At 35.0% G+C, this 17,887-nt stretch overlaps 1 protein-coding gene across 2 annotated transcripts in view; it reads right to left on the bottom strand.

Annotated features, from left to right (window-relative positions):
• Vti1a (vesicle transport through interaction with t-SNAREs 1A) overlaps positions 1 to 17,887 on the bottom strand; it is a 317,394-nt gene that overhangs the window by 246,987 nt on the left and 52,520 nt on the right. For both annotated transcript variants that reach the window (XM_013017749.1, XM_013017750.1), the window contains exon 4: positions 3,337 to 3,414. In XM_013017749.1, coding sequence (XP_012873203.1) covers positions 3,337 to 3,414 — 78 coding nt within the window. The remainder of the gene's footprint in view (positions 1 to 3,336; positions 3,415 to 17,887) is intronic.

Genomic DNA, 17,887 nt, shown 5'->3' with positions numbered 1-17,887 from the left:
TCATTGATCAATATAATTTTGCATATGGTAACTGTGAGCCTTCTAGGGTTCAAAAGACCAGCTTAGAATATTTTATTTGCCACATTATCCAACTCCACTATGAAAGGCTCTGTGGTTTTTGTTCTGTAAGTTGGTTTTTTTTTTCCTTTCTTGAAAATGGTTCTCATAAAAAGACATCAAGTTAAGAACTTCTAAGGTTTCCACTCTAAATACTCAACCCACAATGAAGTGAAATGTCGCCATACTGAATGGCAAATACTTTATTTTAAAAGAATAGAAAGATGATGCCTAGGACAACATTCCTTAGAAAGCTGAGAACACAACAAAATATAAGTGTGCAATGCAGAGAATTCTGTTCTTTTTTTTGTAAATTGAGGATGTTATATTTGAGGGACTGAAAAGGATATGAATCAAAAACAGATTTATTCAAAACAATTAACTGGGAATTAAATTAAATGAAATGTGTTTTATATGAGGGACACTGAATTTGTATTTGAAAAAATTCTTAAATTTTTAAACAACAGCAGTTCCAATTACAGTAGAAATGTTTAGACATTTAAGAGCAAATTAATGTAATTTACAGTTAGTTGCAAGATTATAAACTGTACTTATTAACAGCCTGGTTTTAGATGCCTAAAAAATTGCATCATAAATTCCAGAATGAGAAATGGCTATTAACATTAATATTTGATTCAAGAAGCTGCTACAGGAATTGTACACTGCATTGAGAGTAACTAGTCCGTATTTTACTTATTTACAATCATTGCAAAGAATTCCTTATTTTATTATTTTCCTTTTTAAAATCTCCCTCTATATTTTAAGTAGTAGATGTAACCTAATTTCAACTAAACAAATACTAATAACGTTCCTCATCTTGCTTATCTTCAAGTTAAAACCAGTAAATTAAACATTTATCATAAATACTATATAAACAAAAAGTTTAAAAATCAACTTATCCACATTTAATTTGAAAACAAACTTATTTCTGGGCAGCAAATACTTTCAGGAGCTTAGTTCCTGAACTATAGAAATTAATATGAAGAACCAATTTAAAATTTTTTAATTTTAAAGAAGCTTCTATTTTGATTGCTTACTTAGTCTGAATGAATACTGATACAGATGAAGGTTATTTTTAAGTGACCATACCTGGTTAAGGATATGTTTGAGATCTTTAAACCTATATATAATGAGGAAAAGCCTCAAAATAAATGTTAATGATTTCCTCATGACATAGGAATTTTGCTACATTTTGGTAAAAAAAAAAATCCAAAAAAATTTAAGCAGTTTCTTTCAAGTTTCAAACTCTATTCAAATTTTAAGCTGAAAAGTTCCCATAAGTGATAATCTAACAGTTACATATTCTCATGGCTATATTCATCATATACCATTTATTGAAGTGACAGATCCTTAAAACTAAACTTCAGGTTTTCCAAGTCCTTTCAAAATTTGCAAGTTTGATTTATACAGGTCCACAAAAAATTTGGGCACAATCACTTTAAAGTGACAGAAATATAATTTGAAAAATCCAGAAAATATGAACTCAAATCTATTTTTGTAGAATGCTTTTCTTTAGACATAAAAATCATACTTATATGTGTGCAAGGCAAATATTTTAGGCACTTAAAACGTTCATGAAGAGATGTGAACATGGTTTAAATTTTTTTTAAAAAAGGACTCCTGTCACAGAGCTACAGCATCCATTACAATAAAAGAGTCTGAGTTAGACAGAAGCACCTCCTTCCTCTCTATTTCTTCTACATTAGGCAGTGGTTTCAAATGAGAGGGAAAAATCTATAGCTTTTTTTTTTAAAAAAAAGAACTGACATGGCAACTACACACATTTTTTTTAAAGGTAATGCTTTTTTTTGCAGCAGATGGGAAAGAAAATTATGATTCATTCATTCAATAGGCATGAGCAATCCAAACCTCACTTTTAAAAAGGGAGAAAATATTTTTCTCTCATCCTCACATTATTTAATCTATTATGAGTAAAACCCTTCATCACATCAGCCTTTTATGTTTGATGTGCTATTTTTTTCCTTTAGCTATTCTCACATTTCAGTAAGGGAAGCTGAAATCCCAAGTCAAATCTGAACAATGTTTACATGTCTGAACTCAAGCTGATAACATCCAAATAGTGGAGGAGGTGGGGTACTTCACCCAACAAATATCATCAGATCAGTAATCCTTTTCCCATCTTTTGTGTAGGTATTTCAGTCACACAGAAATGTTTATAATATTAATATTACAATAGACAGTAAGACAGTAATGGCATATATAATAGATGGTAATTTAGTATCAGCAATTTGAAATGGTAAATATAATTATGCAAAGTTTATAATGTATTCAATATGCTATGTTTCAGTATCTTATTAAAGTTTTGTTTCATCCAGTGAATGATTTGTGTTCTGTTTTATTGTGGCAGAGTAGAGACCTTTTCTGTACTTGCTAGTGTAACCTTAATAAACACAGTCAAGTCTTGCTGGAGAAGTTCCCTGTCCTCAATCAGTCTCCAGGGTTGTTTGAGACAATTTTTAATTCGTCTCCACACAAAGGTTCCTGAAAGGTTTTTTTTTTTTTAAGTCATGTACATAATCTATCTGAATTTATGAAATCTGCAGTATTAATTCAAAAGAAGAAGTGGGGCATTAATCAGACTCACGACACTACCGTATGATCCAATGAGAACTGACAGTCAAGTGTCAAGGGCCTTTTGAGAAGATATTGTATCATTTATGCCTGTGCAGAACTTAAACTGCAAAAAAGGACACACTATTATTACTATTACTATTATTACTATAACTTGGCAGAAGCAGTTCCTCTGTCAGGGTATCCAAGTTCTACACTGGTGCTTACAATTTGCATTTTGGTGAATGTATTTTTAAGAAGCTACACAATAGGAGACTGAGCTGTGCTATTGAATTTTGAAAGCTTACTTTCATTTGTTTTGCTGCAAGTGTTGATTTAATTATACTGCATTATTATCAAAGCTGTATTATGTACTTTTTTATTCCTTTTACATGTGTTTGAGGTGAAGACCTTGGCTTTGTCTGCAAACGGTGTGTTTCAAGTTATTCCTTAAGTACTAAATAATAAAGAAATGAGAAGAAAAGATTTTTTTAAAAGATAGCAGACAGTGATCACAAGGTAAAGGGTTAAATGTAAGATCTCCAAGAAACATTTTGAAGTTGATTAAGACTCCAGCTTTGCATTAAACAGTATCGCTTCCACATGAGTTGCTGCTAATACCGTTAAGGAGCAGCTTGAGAGCCCAGTGGGCCTGTGACCTCCTTCACCCTCCAGCCACCCACCGGGCCTTCCTGATTAGCATTCTACCTGGTTCTCTGAGGAATTCCCATCATCCCCTAGGAGCTCATTCCGTACTTCGTCACTGTAGGCGATCCGTGACCTTTTCTATAAAACAAAACAAAAAGGGAAAGGAGGAGATGAACATTAGAAAGTAAAGGCTTCGAAGCATTATCCATATCAAGACCGATCATCTCAAACCTCGAGAGCCCCCTAATGGAAACCCACTGGTGAAAATTTGCAAACCAAAGTTGTCTAAAGTTCCTGAACTTGAGAGGTTCAATGTAAATTACAAGTTTTTAAACATGCCAATAATATGAGGAAATACTGTTATGTAAACTTTCTATTAATATTTACAAATGGATTAGGGCTTGTATATTATTCCATACATCATCTATCAAATGAGATCACTAAGCTAAAAGAAATACAGCTAACTGGCTCTATAGCTATAAAACTCACAGATTGTAATTAGAATAGGAACACATGGGGGTGGGGCTTTGAGATCATAGCAGGAAACAGACTGTACAATTAGAGCTTTAAAAATTATACCTCCAACTCTATTCCGGAATGCTTGGACTAGCACATCTGTACTTATTTCATTATTACAATGTTACTATCCAAAGCAAATTTAAGACAGTCCTTTATCCAAACAATAATTCAAATGCCCCTAACTTCTTCATAAAGAATAGGTATATGTGTGTGTGTGTGTGTGTGTGTGTGTGCACGTGCATGTGCATGTATAAGCAAATTAAATTTTCCAACCCCATTAAATAATACCAAGTAGGCTATGAGTCAAACTTTCACAATCCCAGTAAATAAAGACGAAAGGGTGGTGAGTCAAAGCTTCACACACTGAAATTTTGTTTTACAAGAAATCTACCCTCACCTATAAACTCAGAGGGACATGTCTGCAAGCAATTCATGAATTATCTAAACATATGCATTTGAGAAAGCTAAAGGGTTCTGAAAACTAGTGGTGAAACTAAAGTCTGATATTCAGTTCCAACTCTATCTTGATTATTTCAGACCCAATTTAGATTTATAAGGTACTTTGTGCCCTTTCAGCTTCTCAACTCAATAAAAATGGTCAGTTAGAAAATGACAGGTAGGAAAGAATAATCTCTTTCTGATCTGGGATCTACAGTGTGGGTCTTGAACTTCTTACCTCTTTAACTGTGATCTAACAAGAAGTATCCATAATCCATGAGCAAAAATCAACAATAACATTTTAATTAGATTTTTAGGTGAGTCAATGATTAACTCTGCTTGAACCTAGAAGATCATAAAACTTTAAGCATAAAATCATATTGTATTAGAATTTAAAAGGAATTTAAATAAGAACAACCAATAAACTTTAGATCATTTTAAAGAGGTAGTCTTTCTCAACTGAGGTTCTTTATCTGAACTACAAATCACAGAAAAGTACTTCTGCAACTATTTTCCTAGTTCTCCCAAGAGTGACACATAAGGGAGAATTTAGTTCATTTCACATAATTGAAGACTTAGCACTTAGGGCTCTGGCAGAACCCAGGTTTGGTTTTTTTTTTTAAAGCCTAATAGAATAAAAATATATTAATCTACATAACTATTACCTCCCTTTTCTAGAAAAACAAGTTTCATAGAATTCTAAAGGTAATTTTGCTTGAATTGAGATTAGAGCATTGCACTCCTGACTCACAGCTAAGTGCTCCTTCTACTTCATAAAAATTCCTCCCTATAATTTCACCCTCTGGATAGACTCAGGGAAAAAGGCACAAGAAAGGACAAAATGTTTCAGTATAAAGTAGATTGTGGCTTCCCTTTCTTGCCCAGGTCTCTAAAAAGCCATACTTTCTTTCCACTAATATGTACTTTAGCAACTACAATAAGTCTAGAAGTAGGTAAATAAAATTACAGCAATTTGCAGACAAAGGGACAGATTGGAGAAGCCAACTCATTAGCCCAAGGTCTAAAAAGACATCCCGTCAGATCTCTTGAAATTCAGGAGTGATACAACCCATTCACACTGAACATTTTATCACTACGAACAGCATATGCTAAGCTTGCTTTTTTGCACATTGTATCTACTGAAGCTACTGTTATCTATTTCTACTGATTTCACACATAATTGTATTTGTACATCTAAATTATAAAGACAGTCCACTCTGGGGTCTTAGTACAATATTTAATTCAACCCAAAGCTTTCTTTTGTCCATTTGGAGATTCCCCACTATAGTAATTTCAAACTATATAGCAATTTCAAGCAAAAGTATTTTACAGCTTTAAAGGAAATGAGAACCTTCAAATAGGCTGTGGTATCAGAGCTGCCTTTTTAATTATTCATCTCAACACTATGGGGGACTAAAACATTCCACAGTATGCAAGAATATCATACAGAGATTGTTTTTGTTTTTCCCTTTTTTCACCAAAATACCAACAAATTGGCATAGATTATTCAATTACATTATAATCTTATTTTGACTTTGTATGCTTCAAAAGAAGAAGAAAATTATAAGTGTGGATCCCTAAGTATCTAATCTTGTTTTGGTTAGAACGCACTGTTTTTGAAAACCAGCAATTAAAGAGTATATGTGCTCAGCAATAGAGGAGAACTAAAGATTTATCCACAGTCAAAGGGTGGTCTCTATAAATGTCATTCTTTAGCATTGGAATGGTAAATACTGGTCATTTGGATGGCTGTTCTGGATGTTCATTAAGCAAATGATATGCTGAGTTTCACAAAGTGGTCTCAGAGAAGCTAACTTAAGGAATGAAAAGACTAACTTATTTCAAATATCAGAAATAGTTCCCCATGAGCTGAACACAGAACTCTTTACACTTGAGTTTTCTTTTAACAAGACAAACCAAGATATTGTTTTATTAAGAATTATATTTAGATGCCCAACTTAGATATCTTCTCATAATTTCTGAACATCTGAAATTTTAAGTAAGCTGATGGCATGTAACCAGCCATAATTAGGACAGCAAGATATCATCACTAAACAAATTGAAAACCAAAAATTAAAAAATACTGTTTTATGAATAATTTTCCTCTAAACATCAAGAAATTATCTTTATAGAATGTTTAAAAATGCTCCTGTTATGATCATTACTACCTACATAATATTTTAAATGAGGATTCAAAGTTAATGAAACTGAAACCTCTTTTTAATTATAACTAAAATATTTTTGATTATGAACACTATAAAATCTGTACTTTAGCCAAATGCAGGCATGAGAATTTGAGCTGAAATGTCACATATTCAGCTACAGTTTGAAGGAACCCAATTCATAATGCATTTTATAAATAGTTAATGACTTCTATACATAAGCTAACCAGGCAAATCAAGAAATTGTCAACATTTTTAGTCTTAGTTGTCAGTTACCACTGCCTACTGGTGCTTTATATGTGGCTGTGGAGAAGACAGAAGCTCTCTGCAGTTTGTAATCTACTGCAATTTCTGGTCTACACTGAAAGGGTGGAATAGCTTCAAAATTATACACACACACACACACACACACACACGCACGCACACTCAGAGTTAAATACAAGAACATTCCTCAGTTTCAGTTGTGTATTTATACAAAGCTTATTCCTTCTAACTTATACATACTTCAATGAACTAGACACCGCTAGACAGAAAACTTCAGGTCAGGTATGAACAAAAAATATGAAAAATTAACAATTGCTTGTTACTTCTAAGAAGTTAGAGACATAAAGTTTCAATAGTCACTTTAAAATGATGACAAAAAGTGAGTCTGGTTATGAAAGCAAGATTTCAAACTCAAAGACTTCCAATTTTTCACTTGGAATAAGAACAGGATGTTTGCACACTGATTGGCTGATTTTCTTAACACCAAGTTCAAACATACCCAATTGTTCAATTCTGTCTGGAAAGTTGTTGAAATTGTCTATCTACTTGACCTGAGCATTAACATTTCCCAACTAAGCAAATGTGTTCATGGGCAGGCACTGCTAACTTGGAACAAAACAAATTAACTTAGCTTAAACTAATTAAAAATGGTGATATCTGGTAGTGCCTTCTATGAGTCTCTATATGTCAAATATAGTGTATGTAGCCAGAACGAGTGAAAACATAACAATGAAGCTGGTTTATTACTAAAGCGTATATGAGAATTTAATTTCCATGGCGTGCACATGGCAAAGCAATTGCTTAAATTGCCTCACCTGGGAATTTAATACAATGTTATCATCAGACCAGCCACATTGTAAATAGATTTATAATGCTTTCCATGTGCTGTTCTCTGTTGCATATAAATTAAGTAATGATCTGGTATTACAATAAAAATCAGCTAGTTCCCACACCTGGCAGACAGGATATTTCACTAAATTAATACCCATACAGCTACATCACAAGGCACGGGAGGGAAAACCATCTCTAAGCGTTTCACTTGGATTTTACATGGGAAGTAAATATTCCATGGTGTTGTACAACGTACACTGAATGGTCTGCGCAAGACAATCTATTTCTAACATCTGTATCACAGAATTAAGACTTTTTCCTTCCATTCAATCTTGGCCTAATTTCCTTCATTCAGTACTTTAATTACTAATCAGCAATTCGCAACATTCACAAACACTAAGAAGCCCTTTATTCTAATCTATGCACTGCAGACAGCCAAACAATTGATACAAAGTGCAGTGTGGCTTTGGGAAGTAATGAAAGAACAGCTTGTCCTACTTCCTAATCAAATTGGTCTACAGAAGAAATAGTTAATAGATTTCTCCATAGTTCTAAAACAAATTAACCAGTCTGGCCAGACTTTTCCACAACTCCTACCATGTTTTGCAGTTTCCACATATTTAATAATGCCCAAGGTTACCAGGTGATGCATGTATTAAACTGCTCTGCTTTCATAGCCAAAGAATTTAACTGCTCCTGTTATAATTAACACTTTGGGATATCTATAGTATACCATGAAATTATATTTATTAGCTAGCCATTTAATTGCTGGCATTCAGTTCTTAAATTTATCTGGTTCTAATTAGATAATACCACAGCACATAATAGCCAGACAGCATTTTCAAAAAAATGTATCTTTCTCTGTCACTGAGTAGTGCATCTTTAACCTGGTTTCTATTGCTCAATGCCTGGTTTCAGCTTTTTAGCTACATGCTACCTCTGCAGCAGGACTCAAAAAGATTCACAAATCCAGGACAAGAAACATACATTTTGGAGGAAAAAGTAGTGATTTCTAGCAAAAAACAATAGAAGGTTAAAACCTATTCTACTATAGGCAAAATAAGTACACTGCTAGGTAAATGTTTGATCTGTGAAAAGCAGTTATGACAAAAAAAAAAAAAGCACAAGGCACTGAATGAAAAGAACAGAGACCACATTCCAGCATATGATCTTGGTCAAATATCAATTTCTCATCTCAAAAAATAATGGTATTATACTTATTTTCTGGAACTGTTGCAAGAATTTAAATCTTATAAACAAATGAAAACCTTTCCTAGCACCTTGCCATGATGGTTATTCAGAGTGAGAACATCTAATTGTTAGCACACACCTGGTTAGGAATTCAATCAGTGCATCCTTAAAACAAAACAAAACTTGCCAACATACATCAAAAGTAGTTTTTAAAAGTCCATGTTATTTAATAACCCAGTGATTTGTTAGCATTGTTCTGTCCCATTCTACTTATTTTATGGTGTTGCAATTTCTGGATGATATCCAAAAAGTAAAAATTTTACTGCATTATTTCTTTAATATTATCAGAGAAAGTAAATAGGTTCTAATCTGTTTCATCTAAGCAATCATTCCACTGAACATGGCTTGTTCTGGCTCAAAGGGCTGTTTAGAGCTGAAGGTCAAGCTCTTTCACTGGGAAGTGTATATGTTGCCTACACTGCAGCGTTAATGAAGGGAAAGTATACTTTCTATCTGTTATAAACTCATGGCCAACAGGCCGTATGCAAGCCACCAGAAAGAATACATTACATGCCCTGATGCTAGACTATCACCACAGCTTAGAAGGTAGATTACCATGAGAACATTCAGTAGGTAACACTAAGGGAAGAGATACAAATTAAAAAGAAAAAAAGTTTGGTCATTTCATCATAATCAGTCTCATTTATTACTTTCGTTTGTATTTTCAAACACATTTGACATGTTTGAAATCGATATTTATCTTTTGGCTGTAAATAGATAAATTATCCCATATTTCTTAATTACTTTTTACAATTGAACTTTAATAGGACATGTGAATATTTATACAGATGTCATGAGGCAATACATGTGGGTATACTCAGATCAACTCACACAAACCCATATGCAATCCATATGGAAAAAGATCTCCATTTCTGCCTCTCAATGCTAGAACAGGCTTTTATTTAGACTAGGGACTCTGACCACATTGCTGCTACATCATTTAATGATTAGCAAAACAGACAGCCTAAAAATCAAGTAAGTGCACTTCCTCATTTCCCCTTCCAGCATTTCTAAACTACAGCCTAAAAGTTAAGTTTACCATTAGTGTTTCGGAATGCAACCTGAGTTAGCTAGTACCTAGGCCCTATTTGCTTACATATGCTTACAGTTTATGACTTTTGACACTGTTCTTGGAAACATTGTGGCTGTGTCTTAAGTCATGCTAGCTTGTCAATCAACAATTAAGTTACTTCATTCAGAAAATCAGCTCATGACAGAATGCCCAGATGTTGTCTGCATCTGGAATAGTGCAAGTGTGCAGTGGAGGAAGTCTAATGCCTCAGAGTCTTTCTGGTTGTAAAATAACATGAATCCACAGACTACTTGGGATAATCAAAATGTTTATTATTTTGTTAATGATACAGAAATGTCCTACACATTCTAACTGGAAATGACACTATGGAAAATGGGTACTTGGAAAATTACACTCTAGTAAATGAGTACAATGCAACAGATGCTTCATTTGAACTAGTGAAGCAGAAAATATAAATTTATATAATTAATTCACCCAATTGTAAAAGCCACAGAGTTTAGAAAGACCAGGCAGAACAAGGACAGACCTGCTTCCCAACACTGCCATTCTTTTTCATTTGACTGCACAACTACCACGACCAAGGTCACCTTACTTTCATCCCCCAGAGCCAAAGTTGACTGTGCTGTTCACCTGGCTCTCTGAACTCAACAGAGGCTACAAAGTCCATTTTGTTTCTGGTCACTCTTATAACTACTACTACTACTACTAAATAAACCTTCGTGTATTATTGATGTTTTAAATATTAAGAACAACAGCTTTTAAGCTTCAAGGATGACAAATGCTTAAGGTAAAATGTTTTATTTGATAGAATACAATGACAGAGTTCCAGAGGGTGTCAGCCACACCTATGGGTATTAGATATATGTCAAAATGAACTTTCACAGGCTATGCTATAAAGCAGCAGTAATCTACCCACATGACCCCAAGGAGGGCTATATGGGTTAAGATTTGTTCAGAACTTCCTGATTATCCACTGGATCTGCTGATGGATTTCCTGTGTAGTTACTCTAAAAGTTAAGATTGTAAATGTCCTCTAATAGAATGTTGTGGTTTTTCTGGAGTTCCTATTAAAGACTATGCTGGGATACCTCCCTCCCTCCCATCCTCCCTCCCTCCCTCCCATCCTCCCTCCCTCTCTCTCTCTCTCTCTACTGAGCTTATAGTGTTAATAATTCAGAGATGTATGATATCTCTTAATCATTATAGATATAGCTAGTAAAGCTATGATGGTTAGGAAATATAAGAAGTCCATTTTAGCAAAAACTTTCTGTGAAAACATTTGTAAGGCTACTTCTATACTAGGATGAACCAAAACAAAAAACAATAAAGCCAGTGTAAATATTCATATTGGACGCTAAACATGTTCTTCCTGGAAGAGTTTCCATTTTGGAGCTGGGTAACACAGCCCCGTAATCAAGACTGAGAGGATCAGGGTTTGAGGCCAGCTTGGGCAAAAATCTGAGCGAGGCCCCATCTAAATTAAGAAGCTGATTGTGTTGGCATGTGCCTGTAATCTCAGCTATGCAGGAGGCATAGGTGGGAAGATTGTGATTTGAGGACAAAAACATGAGACCCTATTGGAAAAATAACTACAGTAAAAAACAAAAACAAAAAAAACAACAAAACAGGGCTGTGGAAGTGTGGCTCAAATTGTGGAGAGTCTGCCTAGCAAGCACAAGGCTCTGACTTCAAAGTTCAATACTGCCAAAACAACAAAAAGATTCCTTTTCCTCTCCCTCCCTCAATCCCTCCCGCCCCTCCTGCTCTCCCCTCTCTCTTTGCCAGATCTGGGGCAGTCTTGGGCACTGTCCCTGAGCTTCTTTAGCTCAAGGCTAGAGTGAACTTTTAATATAATAGTTGTTCACACATAAAAGTTATAGCTTGTCACAATTAATGAATAGTTTGTGATCATAAATTGCTTAAAATTCAAATCCATTCTTTTCTTAGATTTCTTTTGTTTTTAACTAAGGTATTTTTTGTTTGATTTTCTGTTTAATGTTACAGGATCCCCTCCAAGATTTCACATTATGTTTAGGAGTCAGGCCTCTTCCTGGAATCCAGTCTTCTCTTGGCTGGTGACAGTTTCTCAGATTTTCCTATTTTTTGTGAACTTGTTTTTCTTTTTTAAAACTCTTGGTAATAGTGCTGAAGTTTGAACTCAAGTCCTTGCACTACCAAGGCTGGGGTTCTACCACTTGAGCCATGTCTCCAATCTGGTTTCTTGCCATTATTTGAAGATGGAGTCTTTTCTGCCTAGGCTGGCTTTGAACCACAGTCCTCCAGATCTTAGTCTCCTGAGTTGCTAGGATCAAAGGCAGGAGCCACTGGAGTTTAACTGGGCTTGACATTTTTGAGGAGCAGTGACCAGCAATTTTGTAATGCCCTTCAATTGGAATTTGTCTGATATTTTTCTCATGAATGGTCCAGAATTAAGTTTTGGGGAGTTAGACTGCAAGGTAAAGTGTCATTTTATCACATCACATCAAGGGTACCTGTTAGCAGCAGTGATCACTGTTGACAATTTGATTGCTTGGTTGAGCCAATGAAAAGTTGTTCTTTTCCTCTTTTTCACACTGTTCTCACTCCACAGAGCTCATATTTAAGGACTAAGCATGTATACTACTTCTCAATGAAGGCAGAACACCTACATCTATTATTTGGCATTCTTCTACATGATAGGTTTGCCTATTCAATCATTATTCACTCAATGATTTCTATGGACTATGGGTCTGTGTTTATACTTTGAGTTATTATCATATGCTACTTCATTCATTCATTTTGCTTCTTAAATCTTTCCAACTTTGGCTCCAGTGACCACTTTTCAGTCCTGTTCTTTCACCAGACCCCTTGCTATCATCAGCCTCCCTTAGAATTCCCTATTCTCCTGTCACCCTCACTATAACTTCTTTCACATTCTGCCGATAAAAGTACTGGTCTTCCTCTAGGTCTCCATCCTTAGCCTTCTTCTTAATCATGTGAGTGACCTCATCATTCTAACTACCATTGAGAAGGTGATAAGATATTTCTGCATATTCTACCTACAAATCCAACCGCTCCTGGGCATCATAGCCTACTGGCATCTCTCACCTAATACAGACAACATAGAATATAATCTTTCTTCTATCTAGTCTCCTCCTCCAATTTTCCTAATTTGATGGATAGTGTTACTATGTACATTATGCTTGAAAATTATTTTTCTCTCCTTTATAGCTCAAATCAAATTAAGCAGCAGACTCTATCAATTAAACCTTTATTTTTGGACTTTTTACACCTGGGATCCTTGGACCTATTTACAGGATGTTTGTAACCTTATATACTAGTCCAGTTATTTCCTTGTAATTGTGGTATTTCAGTCTTTTTATGTATAAATTATATCTAGGAGCTTCTTGTGTAGAAAGACGTGTATTTTGGCAGAGGTAAGCCAATAGGTGCAAAGTCTTAGTTCCTCATCTTGAGTAGAAAAAAACTGAGACCTCTTCAACCCTATCTCAACAGAATATCAAGCTATAGAAGAACCATTGCCTAAAGTTATAACTTATTTCAGATAGGAATGTTTAAATGGAAAGCCGATTCACTCAACTAAAGCCACTATACTATGGCAAAATGCTAAGCAACACAACTCTCTAACTTTCTAAGTCACTACCACATTTGTCTTTAATTTCAAATCTAGTTACATCTCATTCGGTTATTTTTCTTGTTCTCATAAGCTAGATATTTCTATTTTCTATTACGTAGAAGCTAAAAGACCACCATTTCAAACAAAATGACGGGCATGCATATTTCCTCTTTGTTTGTCTGATTTGTGGACCTGAGGAATATGGATTACCTCTGTTATCTGCACGAAGAAGCTCTGCAACAAGCCTGGCATTCAGGTTGCTTTTATCTCTGAGACCCCAAATTGTACTGTTAGGCAACAGAGGGCACTTATCTAGATTGAACTGTCATACAAATAGATGTTTGTCAGCCATTCAATTTGTATTGGGGAACATGCCAACAAAAACAAAACCCAGCAATTTAAAACAACAAACCTATCCTACACTGACAAGAACCAATTGCTGTATTTCAAATGAATAAGAATTATTATAGATCGTACATCCTGCATGTGGGTGCTTCAGAAAGAAAGGTATTCTTGGAACTAATACTGTCTATTTTCTGGCAGTAGTCTAACATCAAGCAAGCATACAGTATGCTTAAAACTAATAAGTATACAGGAAGACAAGAAGCAGGAATTAAATGTTATCAAAGGAAATGGGACTAGCTAATAAAGTTCAAAGTCAAAATTCAGTGGCTACAGGAATAAGGTGACATTGTGTAGCATTCTGAGAGTCTTGTCTATGGTTCTTCCAGGAATGTGTGTCATGCCTCTGCCCAAAAAACAATCTAGGTAGTAAGACCATTGTTGGCTCTGGCTGTATCAGTCACACACACACACACACACACACACACACACACACACGACAAAAATCTTAGTGAATTGACCTCAGTTATACCATGTTACACACACACACACACACACACACACACACACACACACACGACAAAAATCTTAGTGAATTGACCTCAGTTACACCATGTCTCAGATTATTTGCAAGGATATATTATTAGGAGGATCTATTCAAACTGGTATTAATGTATTAATATCAGAAATTAATTACAGTAAAAGCAATAAGCAAATGTGTATGTCTGACAATACGTGTCTCCACGAAGATCAAATATAAAGTATACTTACAAGCCGAAAGAAACTTATTTGTATTAAGTTGTTGAAGCAAAAATAACACATTCTGAAGACATCTCAAAAATTGATCTTCTTCCATTAAAATGAAATAAGAAATTAAGCACTTTGCAAAATTCTGTAACATGTTACCATACCGAAACCATGACATTAGGTGTTGCAGCAACACTTACTGATAAGACTTAAGGCTGAATGTATTAAAGAACAGCAAAACTTATCATATACAGGGGTATACGATCGACTTCCCAATGATAACTAAAACACATGATAAAATAAAAGCAAAGTAAAATAGAATACTTTAAATTACCTCTGCATTTTAGTAAATGAGAAAAGTTACTTTTACTTGGAAGAGTTATAAAAATTACTTTTAAAGCCTGAAAAGAAAGATACATGATATAAACAAATGACTTAAATAGTTAAAAATGTATGTGTGTGTTTGTCTGTGTGTATGTGTGTGTGTGTGTGTGTGTATGTGTGTACAAAAAGAAGAATGGCTGAAATGGCCCAACAAATGGAGCAAAATGTTAACAATGCCTAAATTCATATAAAGTATGCATGCATGGTCTTTGGACAATCCTTCAAACCTTTTTGAAAAGTTAAAATTACTTCCAAATACAAAATTTTAAATGATTAAAAAGTGGAAAAATAAGTTAGGCACTGCTGGCTCATGCCTGTAATCCTAACTATTCAGGAGGCTGAGATCTGAGGATCTCAGAACTCAGCCCATGAAGACAGATTCATGATACTTATCTTCTATTAACCAGAAAAAAGCCAGAATTAGTGACATGGCTGAGTGAGAGTGCAAGGCTCTAGCCACATACTGACATATAAAACAAAGAAAATACTAGTGAAAAAAGAGAAATATTCCCGGTAAGCTGATTTTCAACAAACAACTATTTGAAACTGGCTAAATGTCAAATAAAACCCTGATCTGGTTAATAATAGTTACTGTTAAATAGAAACACAGCCCAAATTATTTTTATCTGCATACTGTAATATTTTTCTAATAAAAATATGGAACTTTATTTGAAGTTTTAAATCAGCAAGATAATTTCACTTTTTAGTCAATCCATTAGTATGCATTTCAAATTATCCATAGGCAGAAAAATCAAGTTATCTACTCACAATAAGAATATAAAAACAAAGGAAGAGGTAACAATGCTCGAAAGGAAGTATACTCATTACCTTACTCATGTAACTATAACCCCTCTGAACAGTATTTTTTCAATAAAAAACATATAAAAAAAAAAAAAGAATATAGGGCTGGGAAGGTAGCTCCGTGGTAGAGTGCTTGCCTTGCAGGTATGAGGCCCTGGGTTCGATTCCTCAACACCACATAAGCAGAAAAATCTGGAAGTGGTGCTTTGGCTCAAGTGGCAGAGCACTAGCCTTGAGCTGATAAGCTGAGGGGCAGTGCCCAGGCCTAGAGTTCAGGCCCTATAAACTCCTCACCCCCTCCAACAAAAAAAGAATATAAAATGCCATTGGAAGCAACTTGGCAAATAAACTGAAATTCTCTTTTTTCCTTCCATTTACTTTATATTAAATATTATAAGGCTAGTAATTCTAAATTAGATTGTTTACCACATAATAATAAATGCTTTATTTAATTACTTCATAACATTCCTGGAGGATGCTAACACAAATCTCACTGTAGCACTGTAGCACTAATCAAACACCTTTTACCAGGCTTTTCAGTCATTCACTAATGTTCTTGAAAAAGAACACATACTTTCAGGTGGTTACATAAATGCCCACTATACTTTAACTTGGCTTGGCAACAAAGGTGATCCTGATCTGTCTAATTTTGACTGTGATAGTACTGGACAGGGAGTGAGTATAATTCTGGTTTCTGAAAAGAACATAGCCAATTCTAGTGCTCTATAAATATACTATAATAATAGGACCTCAGGGCTAACAGGGACCTTGAGAGTCCTCTAGTGTGCCTTGCTCCCTTACATCATCATACATTGTACTATATCTTAAAAAGACCTTGGAGAAGGGGGTCTCTGAACTTTCACAAAGAAGCTTACCAACAGTCACAGGTTATTGTCAGGAATTACCTTTCTACGTTGCACTTGGTACAACAGTTACATATACAGTAAAGACCCACAAACAGCTGCTGACCATACTTGACATAACAGCTCTTCACTGACTTGAAGACACTTAGCAACTCTACAACTTTCCATTCAGGAAAATATGATCCTAAGTCCTTTCTTCATCTTTATAATTTTCTAACTCTTTAATCATCTGAGATCACAGCCCAAGCATTTTCTCTGGATTATCTTTAGGCATAGTAATCCCAATTGGATGCAGAAATGGAAAGATTTTCCAGAATCTAGCATGGACCCCAAAACTCTAATTCTTAATATGTAAACTTAAGGAGGCCATTTTTTTCTGTTCTTTATTTCTGCTCCAAATGTTTCATATTACACACACACTCACTTACTCACTCACTCACATTAAGACTTTTTTTTTGCTAGTCTGATGATCAAACCTAGGGCCTAGAACATGCTAGGCAAATGCTCTTCTACTGAGCTTACACTCCCCTGATTTACTTTAATTTTTATTTGATCTTTAAAGCCAGTTTCCATCACTTTTAAATTTGAAGAAATAATATACTGAAGTACAAAGACATCAGATTTGGGCATTTAATCAGTGTGGATTCAAATTCTGAGCTTGATTGCAAACCCTATGTGCTTCAGAGCTACCTGAAATAAAATTTATAGCACATATCAGACATTTAAGGAACACCCCTGCTCTGACAATAATTATTATTGAGAAAGCCAGCAAGGTTAGTATAGGGCCTTAGCTTCAGGTCCACCATTGCCACTTTTCTCTGACCTCAGTGATCACCCAAACCCTCATGACTTGAAAGAACACATACATAGCTGTTCTATTCCAGTTCCTCTTGGCTCTAGAGACTCCATTTTGCCTCCCATTTTTGGCCTCTTTGCTTTTTCTTCCTTTTGTTGCTATCTGAGCTTGAATTCCTCTGCTTTGAGCCTCAATACATTCTGAGAATCTAGGTTCCCACTCATCCTTTTGCTCTGTCCTTTTCTCTAGAAAACAGTTATGTACATTATCTATCCCAAGCTTTAAAGATTCAGTCATACAACAGAAAAGCTGAAGAGACACAGGGCTTAACTATCTGCGTTCTCTAATAGTATAAGTTAAACTAACTATGATTCAAATCCCAGGTTTGCCCTTTAATATCTGTGGAACTACGAAGAGGTTATGCAGTCTTTCCGAATCTCAGCCTGCATACTTGACTAAATGCAATAACAAGGAAACTTTCTGGTAATGACTAAGTGGGACACACAATATGCAATGTTAGTGAGTTCCCCAGAAGCCCTTTGGAATAGGATGGGTAGGTAAACA

Source organism: Dipodomys ordii, unplaced genomic scaffold, assembly GCF_000151885.1.
Source record: "Dipodomys ordii isolate 6190 unplaced genomic scaffold, Dord_2.0 Scaffold36, whole genome shotgun sequence".
NCBI classification, from domain to species: domain Eukaryota; kingdom Metazoa; phylum Chordata; class Mammalia; order Rodentia; family Heteromyidae; genus Dipodomys; species Dipodomys ordii.
The sequence above is the reverse complement of the archived record's forward strand: the minus strand, read 5'-3'. Positions and strand labels throughout refer to the sequence as shown.